Here is a 16,549-nt window from a genome sequence, read left to right as displayed (position 1 = left end):
ATGACACAAAATTGGCCAGGGCAATAACTGCACAGCATGAAGCAGATATCCTACAGAATGACCTGGACAAAATTACGGAGTGGGCAACGACATGGCAAATGAGGTTTAATGTGGAGAAGTGTAAGGTTTTGCACTTGGGGACCAAAAACATAAAAACACAATACATGTTAGGAGGGGAACCCTTGGGGGACTCAAAAATGGAGAAAGATCTGGGAGTCTTGGTTGATGATAGATTAGGCAACAGCATGCAATGCCAAGCGGCAGCTTCCAAAGCCAACAGAATATTAGCATGCATAAAGAAAGGGATGTATTCCAGAGATAAGACTATAATCCTTCCACTTTATAAAACTCTGGTCCGACCGCATCTGGAGTATTCTGTCCAGTTCTGGTCGCCAGTCCTCAGGAGGGATGTGTTGGAGCTGGAGAGAGTCCAGAGAAGGGCAACTAAACTAATTAGGGGATTGGAGGACCTTACCTATGAAGAGCGGCTGCAATCGCTCGATTTATTTTCCCTGGAGAAGAGACGTCTGAGAGGGGACATGATAGCAATTTATAAATATCTTAATGGGGATCTCAGCTTAGAAAAAAAGCTGTTCATTCGAAGGAATTGCATGAGGACTCGAGGACATACAATGCGATTAGAGGAGAAGCGTTTTAACCTCAGGCAACGTGGGGGGTTCTTTACTGTTAGGGCTACAAGATTGTGGAATTGTCTACAACAAGAGGTGGTTTCTGCGGGTAGTATGGTGACTTTCAAAAGACTCTTAGACTTACATCTCAAGGATCAGGAGATAAAGGGCTATGTTAGATGATTACAGTCACACACACCTACACAGGTTGAACTGGATGGACTATTGTCTTTATTCAACCTCACCTACTATGTAACTATGTAACTATGTAACTTTATATCCTGCTTCTTACGATTTTCGCTTTACTGCAGTCCAAAATTATCATGGTTTTGACCCACTGATGATTACAAACACCAACTTACTTTCTTGGAACATTCTTTTCCTAAGATTTTTTTTGTTCACAATTCTACCCATTTATGACTGGCTTAACCTGAAGTTTTTGCTGAATCTAACTGCTATCTTACTAGCTAACTTCATTGTAGCATGAAACTGGTCTTTATTACACGTGAGTGAACTGATCCATCCAGACAGGGAATTGCAGCAGACTGGGTGGATTTGTTGGAGGCAGAAACTTAAACATACTTTGTGCTTTATCTCCAGTCAGTTTATTCCTCACCAAAACTGGTCATAGGCTACTTGAGACATCTTATCATTTTAATAGAATACCTATGGTTGAAATTCCTGCAGTCCCTCCCTTGAGCTCCTGTCGCTGAAGGAATTAACCAATTAGCCATGAGCCGTGCCATCATAAATAATAAAAGGCAAGTAAGGGGCTAATCAGAACCAATATGGAATTGAATTTCAAGTCCTCTCTGATATTAATATATTAACATTTTTATAAATCCTTGTATTCGATTTTTTTTTTTTAAATCACCAATTTTCAATCAAGTACTGCATACTAGATGTTGTCCAATAGGCATAGTATTGTTTGCCCTTGCAATCATGTATACAAACCATGGCTCACCATCACTGTCAGCTTGCCATTGGGAAATTAAGCAGACAGGGCATACATGCTATATACTAAGAAAATAGGTGAACAGAAACAATGGGCTTGATTTACTAAAGTAAAAGATTCTGTTCACTTTTTTCAAGGGAAGTTGCGCATTGGAAGTACATTTTCCCAGAGCTTAGTGAATGAGATAAAGATGAAGCTCTGCTGGCTTCCATCATCGAATCATATGCAAGCAAAAATATATTTTTTTTTGTCTTGCATGTGATTGGGTATGCTAAGTGAAATTTCCCCTCTTTCACTAAACAATTTTTTTTTTGTAAATGAAGAAGTACCAAAGTTAAGTGCCTGCCTGGAATTCCTAATATTCACAAAATCCTCCCTAAGTGGCTGAAGTAGTACAGTCAAAATAGGTTTGTGCACTTAAATGCTCAGAAAAGTAATTTTCTTACTTGTAGTTGCACCAGGGCAAAATAATTGTGGTATACATAATCTGTTACTTTTGACACCACAGCCTTTAGAAATGGAGGGCTGGCGCTGGAAATAAAATACAGAATTGCTAGGTGTACTGTGTGCACTCTATATCTGGCACTTGTATGTAGAAACACATGGAATAAGCAATCACTAGACTGTGATCATATATGTTTAGCATTTGTCATTATCACAAGTGGTCAACTCCTGGATAGTATTTTGTCAGGACTGCTCTCTGGTCTCCAAGTCCAGTAATTATGGTCTAATGGGTCCCCTACCTGGATGACAACCAATGATAACATTTTAGTAATGACACATATATTTTACACATACTTACAAGAATCATAAAAAAATTGCATGGTATGTAAGTGGGGGGAACAATATGCAAAGGACCCCTACATTATATTACTATACAATATATTATGTCAGGGGTTATCATGTGCAGAAAGCACTGGTAGTAGACATCTTGTAGTAACCATAGCAGCGGAATAGAGCTGGAGCTTTAGTACCCTTGACCTAGAAGGCTAATTCTGCTTCCAATAACTGAGCTAGTAATATGAAAAACAGCTATGAAAAGCATTGCTAAAAATGGTGAACTATGAACCACACTGTGATTTTTATCAGCATCGCCTACAGTATTTAAATGTACTCAACATCAAAAAGCAAGTAACCCATAGAAACCAACCATCAATCACCTATCTCTCTCTTTTTTCTTTTTTTTTTTTATGCCTTTAATCTGATTAAAGGGTAAATCTTAAAATATAGATTGCTGTATTTGCAAATCATTGTTTTTGGACTAAGGCATACATGCTAGTGTTAACTGTAATCAGTTAGGAATATATTAAATTGTTAGTTTTATCTTTAGCAATCTGACTACCACAATTCCTCAATACAATTATCACAATACTATTCTGTCCATTCCGTATTTACTTTACTCTGCATCATAGTGAACTCTGTTACCCTTTGCACATATTAAATACAAGTGTGTGTATTTACAATATACAGTCCATGACCTACAAAGGTTTCTCTGAATGGAACCAGGACCCCTTATATGCATGTTCTGATTATCTTCAAAATGTAATAAAATGGAACAAAAACGTGTTTTTCCCCAGTTGTAGATTCTGACTAAACTGGCTCCTAAAAAAGGTGGAATCTACCAATTGACAATGTTCAAAGTGTTGTTGGCAGAAATCCCTTACTTGCTGTTTTGCCACTGACCACTACCCACAGGCAGCTTGAACAACCTAAACCAAAATGGGCAGTAAGGAGAACTTCCACTGACTGGACCACATCACGAGTGTCACAACCATGTCCGTTGAGCTGTGCTCCTCTACACACCATCATACATGTATGGCAGGGCTTGACAAACCCCGGGTGCCAGGTCGCATTTGCGACTAGAATTAGTGAACTGGCGCCTGGGGTGCCCTGCAGGAGGTGTCCTGTCCTTTTTGCGCCCCCTCCTCCTTCCCGAGTGCACGGACTTCCGTGCCGTCCAAAAATTGAGGCCCCGGCTTTTCGGCCTTCTTCTGTGAGAGAGGCTTCCAATGGGGAACTGGCGCCCTCTTGTGGTGGCCGGGAGTAATGACGGTTTCCACTGCCTTGTTCTCAATGCCTTCCCATCTCCTTCCAAAGAGGAGATGAGAGGGAAGTTTTTGCAGGCTTCATCTCCCTATCCAGTTACCTTTGCTTAAAGGTAAGTGGACAGGGAGTGTGGTTATTATTAATTTATTTTTTAAATTAAAAAAAAAAAAAAAATAATAATTTTTTTTCTTTTTTTTATTATTAAAAAATGAAATTATTGTTTTTTCAATTCTTATTATTAAAAAAAAGAAATATATATATATATATATATATATATATATATATATAATCTTTTTTTTTTTCCTCATCGCCATGCCACAGCCGAAGGCCCCTTTCACACGGGCTGTCTGATCAGGACCCCCTGTCAGTTTTTCAGGCAGACCTGATCGGACCCTTCAGTCTCCTCTGTGGAGCAGTAATCTGCCGCCATCTGATCTTGTCTGCCAAAAACAGACGGATGGTGGTTCTATTTTCTATCCATCCCATGGATCGGATCAGATGGCATCGGATGGAAAGAGAGTCTGTTTCCATCCAATTGCGCTATAGAGGAGAGTGGGGTTCTAGTTGTATTTATGTGTAAATTTAGTATCCGTTTTATTAAATAAAGCTTGGTTGTTAGTTTAAAAAAAAAAAAAAAAACTGGCTCCTAACTTTTTTAGCTGGCTCCTAGATTTCAGGCAAATTTGCCAAGCCCTGATGTATGGTGTGAACAGGCCACCTAGAAAGTAACTGGTGTTATGTGCCCTGTTCACACCATACATGTGTGGTGGGGTGCAGAAAAACATAGCCCAATGGACACATTATGAACAAGTCAAGGCATGACTTAAATTTTTTTTAAAGAGAATGCAAAAAAATAGAGAACTCCCTTAAAAAGCCCCACATAAAACAACAACTGAATTTGAGATGAAGGATGGAAAGAATTGCTAAGCTACGAAAACACAGCATAGATGAGAACTGTGTACAAGAATAACCTACCCAGAAAGCCGTTTTCACATTTTAGGGTGCGACTGTGTGTGGCTGGTTGCTTGCACTGCAACAAATCTAAAATAAGCAAAACAAAAAAAAAAGTTTCAACTCGTGTACAAAGACAATGTTTTCAGTAGCAAAAACAAACAATAAACATTAAAAAAAAAAAAAAAAAAAAAAGGAACTTGAGAAACCCTAGCAGTATTGTGCTTGAGCTCCAGAGAAATGCCCTAGTAATATCCGCACAGACACAACAATAACTTTATCCGCTCCCAGGTGTCAGAGGCTTACAAAACGTAGACACGTATACACCATATAGCCATTTTCTGATCTCTCCAGGACTTAGGATTTGCATAACAAACATCCACAGCACTATGCAGTCCTGTTCGGAACGTGGTTATGCTAAGCACGGGTCACAAGAGTGAATTTATGTAGATTACTGCTGCAGGGCAAAAATGTGATAGCTGAGGATTACAAGTCCAGTGCCCGATGCAATAGCCTGCATCGAGCTAAAGAGAAAGGCCATCCCCAGAAGACATGAAGGAAATATACAGGCTCAATGCACAAAGGAAATACTCTAAGTATAGGCTACATTGCTTGCTTATTAATGAGGATTAAAATACCACCGTGAATTGAATCTAGCATCCAATTTTCTATCCTAAAGAGGCATCCCACTATGAAAATGATATCAGTGTTTATAAAAAATTACCATAAAAAAAAAAAAAAACACAAATGATTGTATGAAAATCTCCAGGATTCTTCAGTCCTCTTTGGAAAAGGGTAACAAACCAGAAATACCAAAAGTGCTCACCATCAAGGCATCAATATAGGGTAAGGATCTGGGTAGGTCCCAGTACTAGTGAGAGGTTGGGCAGATATCGGCTTGCATTTTGTTTTCTGGGGAGGAAATCTGCCTGGCTTTGGTCAGCTTAATGCTCACACACATTTATGGTTCTGGACTACTTCTGAAGACTTACCATAAGTAAATAGACTAGTGGAACACAGAAGCAATTGCGTTAACTTATCGAAGAAACATATGCTATTCAGTTTATCATTCAAACGTGCAAGCAATTTTTTTTTTTTGGGGGGTATTCTTTGCAAAGTGAATTTTCCCCACATTCACTGCATCACTGCATTTTCCCAGGCTTCGCAATACTTAACTTCCTCATGCTGTGAGGTAGATCAGAGAGCGCACATCGCTGTCCAGTGTGCTCCAACACTGCTGCACGTCAATGGTCTGAGAAGGATTCAGAGTGCAGAGTTTTGGGGTGGCCAGAGTCACCTGGTTGCAGAACAGAGAGTGGACTAATTGCTGTGTGTGGGAGACTGACCATACAGCCATATAATAGCCTTATTGCTGCCTGCAGCCTTGACTGGGTCTATTCTCGTTTGCTCCAACAGTACAACTGGGCCCTACTGCTAACCGGCTGAAGAGTTGGGACTAAAGACTGCCCCTTTAAAGATGCTACTCAGAGAACTCTATCTATAGCTTATAGTAAGAGGTACCTCTGAGGGGACATTACACCGTATCCTAGCCATTCTCCTAGAGTGCACTCTAGACTAGTTAAAGTATTATTTGCATTGCAATTAAAGATTATATGCACTGTTTATTGCGGTCTTTGCTGATTTATGTGGTAATTCCAGTCTAGTGATACAGAACTCTGACCTAAGTTACTTTTTCATAGTGATTATACTGTCAAGCGGTCTGTGTCTGAACCTTCCTTCTGAGTACTCGTTTATGCTCAAACCAACATTTTCTCTAACCCTCACCAATACATTGAGTTAATTTACCACTAAATGGTCTTGTGTCTATTTCCTGGTCGCACAGTCAAGTTAAAAGCTATTCATACTGATGTTCTTATAAATGATTGCAGTAGTTTTCATTCAACAAGGTGTTCCAGAGGGGCAGAGGGTATTCACTGTGTCAAGATAAAGAACAGGGAACCCAATTAACCAAGCTACTCCTCCCGATGAGGGGGGTGAGGGGGCCGGAATTGGGGAGTAAAACATACTTTATGCTAATTGTAGTGTAGTGTGCAGCTGTTGCTCCTTTTTCATAGTGGACATCAGGTGGATGCAGTAATCAGAATGTAATACTCCATCTCCTAATTAAAATATTAATGTACACCCCATATCATAATTACCCAGACTGGGATTCTTGGTTCAGCTTTACACTTCAGAATTTACAGAGAGTAAAAATGGAACTATAAACTTAACTTCTTTATTGCTACCTAGTAAAGCATGATGGCTTAGTGGTCCTATGCTTGTGTTGGTGTTCCCTGGGTACTATGGGGTTCTACTGTTCCTGTGAACAACACACTTGGTATGAGGAAATTATATACTACTAAGAACCGCATCAACCAACAGCAAAACATAAATCTGTACTAAATCCAATTATTGTGTTATACTGATTTCGCCAACAAAATGGCTGCATTTGCTGCGCATAAATACCCTGCTCTCCAAAGCATACATATTAACAAATCTTCCAGTTTTCAATGATATTTTTTTAATGGCAAAAACGCAATATACCAGTTTATGACTTCATATTAATGACAAGTGAGTCGCTCTTCATACCACGTTTCCTAAAGCACTAATTTCAGAGTGAATATTAATAAGCATTTATGATTGCTTATTGTTGTAAGCAATCAGTTATTAATTGTCATCAATAATTCATAGTTTAAAGCACATATTTATTATTTATAAACTTTCCTCATATTTAACATATTAATTATTAATGTCTTTGCATTCTTTTGTTTTTGTTTTGATCAATGATAAATGTCATAATTTAGTGACAAAAGAAGATTTTCTAGGTTTAAAAAAAAAAGGCGAAAAAAATAAAAACACAAACTAATGTATGTGAATTTGTACACAGGATAGGTATTATACAGGGGGAATTACTTTATGTCTGTGAAACATTCTTTTCAGTCCCTGAACCAATACATAATTTATACATTCCAATATATATTTATGCACATACATGCCTGGTTCCTGGGTGGAAATTGCCATACAAATCATGCAGGTGTTATATGATCCCCTTTATATACAATACCTAGATTCTCTTGGTCTCCTCTCTATTTATTAGTTTACAAAAAAAATAAAAATTCTATGTTCAGAAGACATAGGACAATCATCCAGGATGTGGTAAACCACATGCAAAATGATCAGAATGAAAACTATCAAAGATTATAAAATGTTTATTTCATTTGGTCTATAATATATTCAATAAGGGGCGACTAGCTAGAATTAAAGACATTTTGTGACAGACAAGTTTTGCAACAAAGACGATCAAATTAAAATTAGGATCAATAACCAGACATTTGCCCTTAACCCCTTGTTTCCCCATCTGGTCTTCGGAGACCTTGAACAGGTTATGTTTCACGTCCTTTGATTTGTAGACGCACAAATGTGGTGCTTTTTAAAAGATTTCTATGTATAGCTACTCTGTGTAAAAATGTTTGTTATATCCAAGAAACAAAACTGGGAAAGAATTCTTAACATAAATAGGATATTTAGGCTGAATTCATGCAATTTTCATTGCCAAATTAAAGTGCTACTAAACCCAGGAGCCTGCATTCACTATATCTAGTCTCCCACAGTACACAGAACATGGAAATGCAGATATTTTAGTAAATATAAACTGTTAAATACCTTTTCTTATCAGCAATATATAGCAGTCTTGCGACTTAAAACAGTGTCTGGTTAAAGCTTGTAGGAGGAATTTTCATTCTCCCCCAATTGTCCTATGAAACTCCCCCAATTGTCCTATGAGACTGCATGACCCCCGAAAACTCTGTCTGGACAGTGCTGATTGGCCCTGTGCTGATCATATGCACTCTCCCAAGGAGAAAAAAAAACTCTCTAGCAATATACATCAAATTGAGCATGTGCAGAGCAACTCCAAAGGCTCTGTATTATCAGATAGATTGGGGATTGTGGAAGGGGAGGATCAGAAAGGGCAGGATCAAACAGCCTTTTTACACAATAAGGATTAGCCCCTTAGCTTCCACAGTGAGTATAACAAGCATGCTTTACTGCATATACAGACTGATTTTACTGTTATAGGTTTAGTAACACTTTAAAGTGATATTAAACTCAGCTTTTGTAAGCACTTCCAGCACCTGATTTAATATTTACTGTGTATGGGGCTTCTTTATTTTTTTAGTTGTCGTCTATGTTCCAGTTTAAGTTGGTGCAATGATCGCTGCCCCATGTTTCCCGTTTCAGCGTGGCTCCTTTTCTTTTGCAGTGTCCACTGGAGCCACCCTTGCATGCAGTGATTAGAGCTGTGTCACACCACACCACTGCATAAATAGAAACACACAGCCCTGTAGCCTAGAATGGCAAGGCACTCCCCTGCTTATCCCTCTTTTAAGCTAACAGAATGGCTGGAGACTGTACTGCCCACTGTGAATTATTTCCTGTGAGACAAGAAATTCAAGGCACTGATAGAGCAGGAGCCAGCAGCCTTGAAAGTTGTACGCTGCAAGTTCCTGGGGTAGGAATTTTCTCAAATAGTATACTTGGAAATGTGTATGTTTTATAGTGATTGCAAACCTAATTATTTTTAAATACCAAACATGTTATACTTACCATTACAGTGACTGTAAACGATCCCCTTGTAGAACAACCCAATAATTTTAAAAATGGAAATGAAAGGCAAAAAAATGCTTGTATAGATATAAAAAAAAAAAAAAACATTACAAATACCTTTTTTCCCCCTTTTTTTAGAAATGATCAGATTCCCTCTGTTCTCAGCTGCATAAGAGCTGGGGGAAGGAGAAGCAGCAGCACACTGAGCTTCCCAGTGACTGTGCAGAGGAGGCATGTCAGGACAAGTCTGATCACTGGAGGAGAGTAAACTGAGTTCCCAGATTAGCTAGAGAACTGACCACGATGTGCTCTCCTGCTTAGTGTGGTCGGTTTTTAATAGGAAAGCCAGGGGAGCTAGCAGGGACACCAGGGACTTCACAAAAAGAAAGCAATAAAAGAAAACAGGAGACTTTCTCATACAAGTACATGGTACAGCAGGCACAGATCAGGAATATAACATGTTGGGGTAACAAATGCTTTAAAGTGTAACTCCACTTTTGTTAAGAAAAAAAAAACATTCCCCTCTGGGTGATCTATGTACATTACAAGGTCTTTAACAAACTGTGTTGCAGATTCCTACCTTTTGTTATTCTGAAGAAATCATTGTTTGTTTCTCTGAACCTCTGTGCTGATTGGGTCTAGTGGGAGTGGTTTCATAATTATCTATCAGCTGTGGCAGCTGCAGGGCTCTAATGAGGAAAGCTGCTGGGTCTGAATCAATTTAAACGTGTTCCTATTGGGAGTATCTCACCAAAAATCACATTTTTGTTGCAGGGGATGCTAGAAATCTGACTTGTGTCTTAGTGCAGACTTCATGGAAAATTGGTGAGCCAAACACACAGGCAGGAAATGATGTTTCTGAGGTGTGGTCAGTACACATTCTGTGTACAGAACAGCTCCAGGTCGTCATATTGCATTGCATTTTCAGAAAATTACAACAGCTGCAGATTTAAAAGGAAAGGTCATTTTTGATCACATTTAATTACAATATGACTTGTGTCGCAATTGTATATGCTATATTATTTTTTCCCCACGGAAGTGGAGTTACCCTTTAACTTGCACAGAGTAGCCCTGATCCTCACCTTCTCAGGTGCCCTGCCAGTATTCCTGGTTCCTCCTCTTCTCTGTATGCCATCATTGTAAGCCACTTCCTATTGTAGTAAACCTGCAGGCTTTATCCTGAGCAACGCTGCATGCGTCTATTGACACAGACAGTGTGTCTCGGCCCCATTCCCTGCTCCCTTGTCACAGTTAATGACTCCCGCTGCTATCAATCTGCCCTGTGAGGATGGGGAGAGCCACTGCTCTCTGGCACAGTGCTGGATCAAGATCTGGCTCAGGTGAGTATGAAGGGGGGCTGGGGGGGGGGGGGGGGGGAGTTGCACACAGAATATTTTTTTACTCTAATGCATGGTTGCAGTTGCAAGTGCTGTGGCTGCCTGAATACAATACCCAACTGGTGAATTCTCCACCCATGCTGTTTAGCATGGATGGGGGAATCAACTGAATAGGCTGAATGAGAGAAATCTACCTAAATAGGGTTATTATTAGATAGCTGTCACCAGAACAGTTCATCAACCGGTTTACCTATGTAGTAAATCGGGATCTCTAAGTTGGAAAAAATGCCTAGTGATTAAATCTTTCTTTAAAATGTAACACAGCCTTGCTTAGTATTTTAAGAAATCTGATAACATAAATAAGGAGGTGAGAGAATTCATTCTGAAGAAAGTATTTATTGACAACATTGTTCCCTATTGCCTTTGCTGCAATACGAAGTATCCATTGTGCAGTGGGATATGTTGAAATTTTTTAGATAGCCATACTGATTTTTTAACAATGCAGCTAAAAAAAGTGATCTCATAACTAGAATTAGGAAAAAAAGGGACTCTTCAATAGCATGTACAGGATTGACAGAATAAGATAGCTATCCTACAACCTAGGATGAGCACACAAAATGTTAATATCTGCAATGAAATACAACGTTTCAATGGATCTTTTGCAATGGACTTTCTGCATGCAGTTACTAACTGTCATGGGTAATTTACTGCAGACAAAACAATTAGAATACATTTTAAACCAAAAGAAAACCCAAAGTCATCAACCTCAGGTGATGCTGTGTTTTCATTACGGATACAGTTGGGAAAGTCTCTAGCCTCTGTCCCTATGGGGAAGTTCTCTCTCATTTACATTAACTTTCCAATGATATGTTGTTGCACCCCGTTTGCAGAAATGTTCCCGGGATAGAATAAAATGCAAAATCTCCCTAGTAAGAACACACTACTAAAAACCTGACAGAGGATTTCAGACTCCTTCTAAAGTCTCCTCGATGGATGTTTTTGCTCCTATTAGTGACTCCAATGGAGAGATTTCCTCCCACTTCTTGTCCAAGTGGCAGTGGACCAGAATGTAAGGAAAAAAACCAACAAAAATAGACAAAGAGACAAAAAAAATATAGTTCTAAAGAACTAAAGAAAATATAGAATATAGAATATATAGAATATAGAATATATAAATCTCCCTAGTGTGTTCTTACTAGGGAGATTTTATATATATATATATATATATATATATATATATATATATATATATATATTTATTTGGCTGTAGCTGGGCTTTAAAAGACACTAAAAAGTTTATGGATCTAAATTAAGCATTAAAAAATATTCCAAGAAATAGCAAAGGTTGATTCTATATGATCCTTCAAAGCCTATTCTTACAAGTGACACTACAAATAGTATACATTTTGGGTTTTGCATTAAACGAGAGTTATTTGATATTCCACGTACACAAAAAGTTTGAATAGTTAAAATCTTCTATAATACGAAAAAGAACATAGAAGCTCTTCGTACGTGCTATGGTACTTAAAGCCAGACAAATAGCTCTATAAAAAACTCTTGTGCATTGACCTGTGTCTAAGGGAGCAGTGGTATCATCCATCAATTACTCGATGCCAAGGAAATTCTTGATCACAAAATGCCTCTAAAAAGTACCAAGCAGCCTTTAAATGTTATGTTCTTCATGAATTTTCATGGCAGTGCTTTTCTTGTATTCTCTTTGTCTTTTAGTGCCACTGGAAAGTTGATTCTAAGAATGCTTCTCTAACCCTGAGGTTAAAGAAGAGTAGTGGTGGGAAAAGGGGACCAGAGGTTAATAGGAAGACCCTTGCTTAGTAATAGTTATTTGTGATGATAATAAAGTGAAAATGCTCAGAGTGGCAATGTTTCTTGTGCAGGACCAGCCATTTCTCTGGCATGGCAGTAAACTAGCATGTCAAACACAAGGCATACAGTGCTGGCAATAACAAAACATCCAAAGTGAGCTGCACATGAACATGCACATGACAAAAATAGAAAAAATAGCTTTTTTCAGTGATATGAATTCTTTCTCCCATACAATCGCAAATCATTGTTCATTGATAGCTTGAATCATCGGGTTTTTTTAAGCCTGACCTAGTTCTACTTTTAGGAAAATCTACTTTTGCTAAGGAAATTACATAATACATATAACTGCTAAAATAGCGATATTTTCAGTTAATGTTATTAAAATTGCTTTCCATTGCAATCTTCTGACACTGTAATTCCCTAAAACTCTCAAAAAATGTGTTCTAATATGACTAACTGAAGGTGTATGGTACAACGTTGGTGTACAAACAGCCCCCAGAACTCTCATTTCCTGCTGCTAAGATTGGATCACTGCTTTTCTCAGAGGTCTTCACTAAAATACAAGTCAGGATCTAGGCAGTCCTCTTTTAAAGGGATGCAGACACTGCAGCTTTTCTCACAGCAACACCAAGTTTGCATTGGGTTCATTTATTAAAAACATTTACCTATCCTCATGGGTAAGGGGGGCGGGATGCGTCCTCATGACGTCTGAATGTATATTGTTCACCTGGAAGGGACTGTTGTAGTCTTGACACAACTGGAGTTACATTTTAACCATTGTTAAAGGATATCCTAAGCCAGAAGAGTTTTCCCCATTTTGAATAATGTAGGGAATAGTTAAAACCTCTACCAGCTTTTCTTTTTGCGATCTGTGTCCCATTGGGGAGATTTCCTTTAAAGATGAATGCCAGCCCCCCCCCCCCAACTAATTAACATGTGTAAAAAAGATGTCTATACTTATTATTCTCAGGCTACTCTGATCGGGTCACTTGATAGGCGTCAATGTCAGGCCGCGGCTGCTGTAGGGGAGTGGGGGGGGGAGCGCCAACAATGGATGGGCCATTGTAAGCCTTTAAGTGACCTTATCGCTCAGGCACTACCAGCTTTTGTTCTCTTCTCTCCCCTGTAGCTGGCGCTGGTTGACACAGGAGCCTACGTAACCAGAGTGGCCTTGGCATTGTAACTATATACTTTTTTTAAGGCATGTTAGTGAATATAGGTGTTGGGGGGGGGGGGCATTTTTAAGCATAGTTAGTAAAAAAACGGAATTCTAGATTAACCTCTTGTTCTGTGGACACAAAAGGAAATGAGAGGATATCTTTCCAAAGTGAATAAAACCCCTTCTTAGACAGCTGTCATTGGAACAAGTGTCTCTATTGGAAGAGTGTCCCTCTACTTCTGTTCTAGCAATGGCTTAAAATTTGAGATTTCCCCTCACTTTCAGTCCCAGTAACAATGGTCTCCAGGACATAAAGAGAGGGGGGAAGCTCCCAAAATAAATATCCCACACAAGTTCCAACACCTTACTATTTTACTATTCAAAACTAAACCAATTGTTTGGCTTTAGATACACTTTCAATATTTCGTCTTTTTTGCAACCAAGCAATAGATGTTCCATCTACCTGTCCAGTCCAAACATACCCTATTTCAAATAAAAGAAGGCTGTTTTATACTGTTTCTATAAAGAGAGCTAAACTGATTTAGCATTCTGTACATAAAGTAAAGCATTTCCTTCGAAAAGTCTGGTTAGAACACTGAAGAAATTTAAACATTTCCCAGTTGGTATAAGTGCTCTATGTGCACACTGCGTAATCCACAAATTTATTTTTTCAGCCCTTGTAAAGTAATTGTAGAAACCACTAAATAACAGAAACTCGTTTAAAACACCAGCGTGTAGCGCACCACAAACTGCGAGTCTGCTCAGAGAAACTAGTTATCCTAATCTTTGCGAAATACGTGAAAAGAACCTTTAATTTGCTGTTTACTCATTCCCCCAAATAACTCCAGCTCTTCTAACAGCTCCAGATTCTCATGTGTTGTGCACGCAGCGGCATTAACGGAATTAACGACAGTAAATAATCATTGATTCTCACGCGGCGTGAAGACACTCCCGGAGGAAAATAGAAATTTGCTGGACACATGTCTCATTACAGCCAGTGGGCAATTTATTTTTTTTCCGTGGCTAGAGCAGAGCTTATCAGCTGTCTAGGCCCATGTGGAGAAAATGTTTCTCTCTGAGAAACAAATGTTGGATCATCAGTAGGATACTGGAAATCTTAATTGAAAGTCTTCAGAGTGATCAGTATACTTGGATTCCAACATTGTGGTGGCAAATCCCTAGAACAAGCTGCTATACGTGTCTGTGTGTGAGTGTTTCTTTCGTCAATATAAAGATAGATCAATAACCAGAATGTCTCTGGCATACCATACACCAGGTTGTAAACAACAAAAGCTGCAGTTCCGTATCTGGAAACCACTGTATTACTCTGAAACACCAAAAAAATAAATAAAAAAATCTGTACCTAGGACTATGATTATTAATCTAAAACAAATTAAATATTTGTCGTTGTGTGAAAGTCTAGGCCATTGTTCTATCAAACGAGCTTGCAACATGACGCAGAGCATATTAATCATGTTACATAAACACCACTTCTTATTACAAAAGGCATAAGAAAATAACATTATTAATTATATGGATTGATAATCAAAGTCATTCTTGAAAAAATTCTGTAAGATTACACACTGTAAACCATCTGTTGTTTCCATTAAAATAAAACTACTACAGTTCACCCTTATTAATGGCCCTTCCTTTTACTTTTTTTTATTTAATGAATGCTTAATTATGCAACTCATCTATAATTATGGGACTAAATTATTTTTTTCATGCTGGGGTTTGAATATTAATCTGAAACCAAGTTACTATTTAAAGAATGTACACTGTTATTTACACTGATATATTCTTAAAGGAAAACTATTCTGTAAATAATACATTATACCGGTGGCTAAAGAAGCCATGTTATTAAAATTTCCTCTGTATTATTTAGGACAGCCACTAAAAAAAAAAAAATCAAAAATCTTCTGGGACATTATGTTCAGTACTGTTACTATGTTAGAATACCCACCTCTCTCACTTGAAAATTAGACATTAAAGCCGGCCATATAGAATTTAAATCTCAGCCGGCTCAGCAGGGAACGATCGAGATTCGAACCATGTATAGGCAGGCTGAATGTACCCAAATTGATCGATCAACTTGGGTACAACTAGCCTGTGGGATTTTACATTTGATTATTCCTAGTGGCAATTGCAGCCACTAGCAATAATCACGGTGTTTTCATGGCGGGGATGGCTTCCCCCACCGGGAGAACATAATAGCTTTGCGGGAGGGATTTCCCCATCAACACAGAATCTAGAAAAATGCTCCATCTATGGCCAGCTTAAGTTTGAAGTCAAATTACAAGCATCTCCATGCAATAAATTTCTTATTTGATTACATACTTTCTGGTACTCCTGCGTTCAAAAAGGATTAGACATTTACATTTTTAAAAAAATTAAATATTACACATTAATAATTTGTATTATTTTAGCCAGCAGGTGAAGCTTTATTCTCCTTTCCCCAGAAACTGCTTAGCGGTCTTTTGTAAACGGGCTGTTGTCTACAAAGTTTAGAAAATCAAGCTACAGTTTACACACAGAATGGAAATGACTTATCCCTTATCAGACAGCTGATTCTGATGTTTCAATTAGACAGAGACAGCTGCAAGGCAGGTTGCTATTGCTGGGAGGTCCTAAAGATATTGCTCAGTTCCCTGGGAATCCTTTTTCTTTTATTATCTTATTAATGATTATAATTTACCACTGATATTCAAGCACAGCACAAGTGTTTTACTGTATAGGGAAGAAGAACCAGAAAGCCCAGCATCACCCTTTACTGTAACAGCTACAAGTGAAAAAATGATGCCTTGTCACCGATGGTGATTGGGGGGGGGGGGGGGGGGCTGCCCACCACTATGATAAATTTGCAAAATTGACCACATCAGTTGGTTATCTCAGATCTAGCTTTATGCAAAAATACATTGTGTGCAGTAGGTTATCTATAGCGTGTTTATATAGGACAGGTTTGGCCTGATATGAAGTTGGCAGGTAAAATGAATGAATGAGCAGAGTGTGTGTCTTTGAGGAACCCTCTCCTTACAAATATATC

General features: G+C 38.5%; 1 protein-coding gene across 25 annotated transcripts in view; it reads right to left on the bottom strand.

Annotated features, from left to right (window-relative positions):
• TENM3 (teneurin transmembrane protein 3) overlaps positions 1–16,549 on the bottom strand; it is a 1,577,510-nt gene that overhangs the window by 477,480 nt on the left and 1,083,481 nt on the right. For 18 of the 25 annotated variants that reach the window (XM_082244015.1, XM_082244035.1, XM_082244033.1 and 15 more), the window contains one exon: positions 4,606–4,671. The exons of the other annotated variants lie outside the window; for them this stretch is intronic. In XM_082244015.1, the coding sequence (XP_082100141.1) occupies positions 4,606–4,671 (66 nt within the window). The remainder of the gene's footprint in view (positions 1–4,605; positions 4,672–16,549) is intronic. 25 annotated transcript variants of the gene reach the window in all.

The sequence above is a fragment of the Pelophylax lessonae genome, assembly GCF_965119305.1.
Source record: "Pelophylax lessonae genome assembly, chromosome: 1".
NCBI lineage: Eukaryota > Metazoa > Chordata > Amphibia > Anura > Ranidae > Pelophylax > Pelophylax lessonae.
The sequence above is the reverse complement of the archived record's forward strand: the minus strand, read 5'-3'. Positions and strand labels throughout refer to the sequence as shown.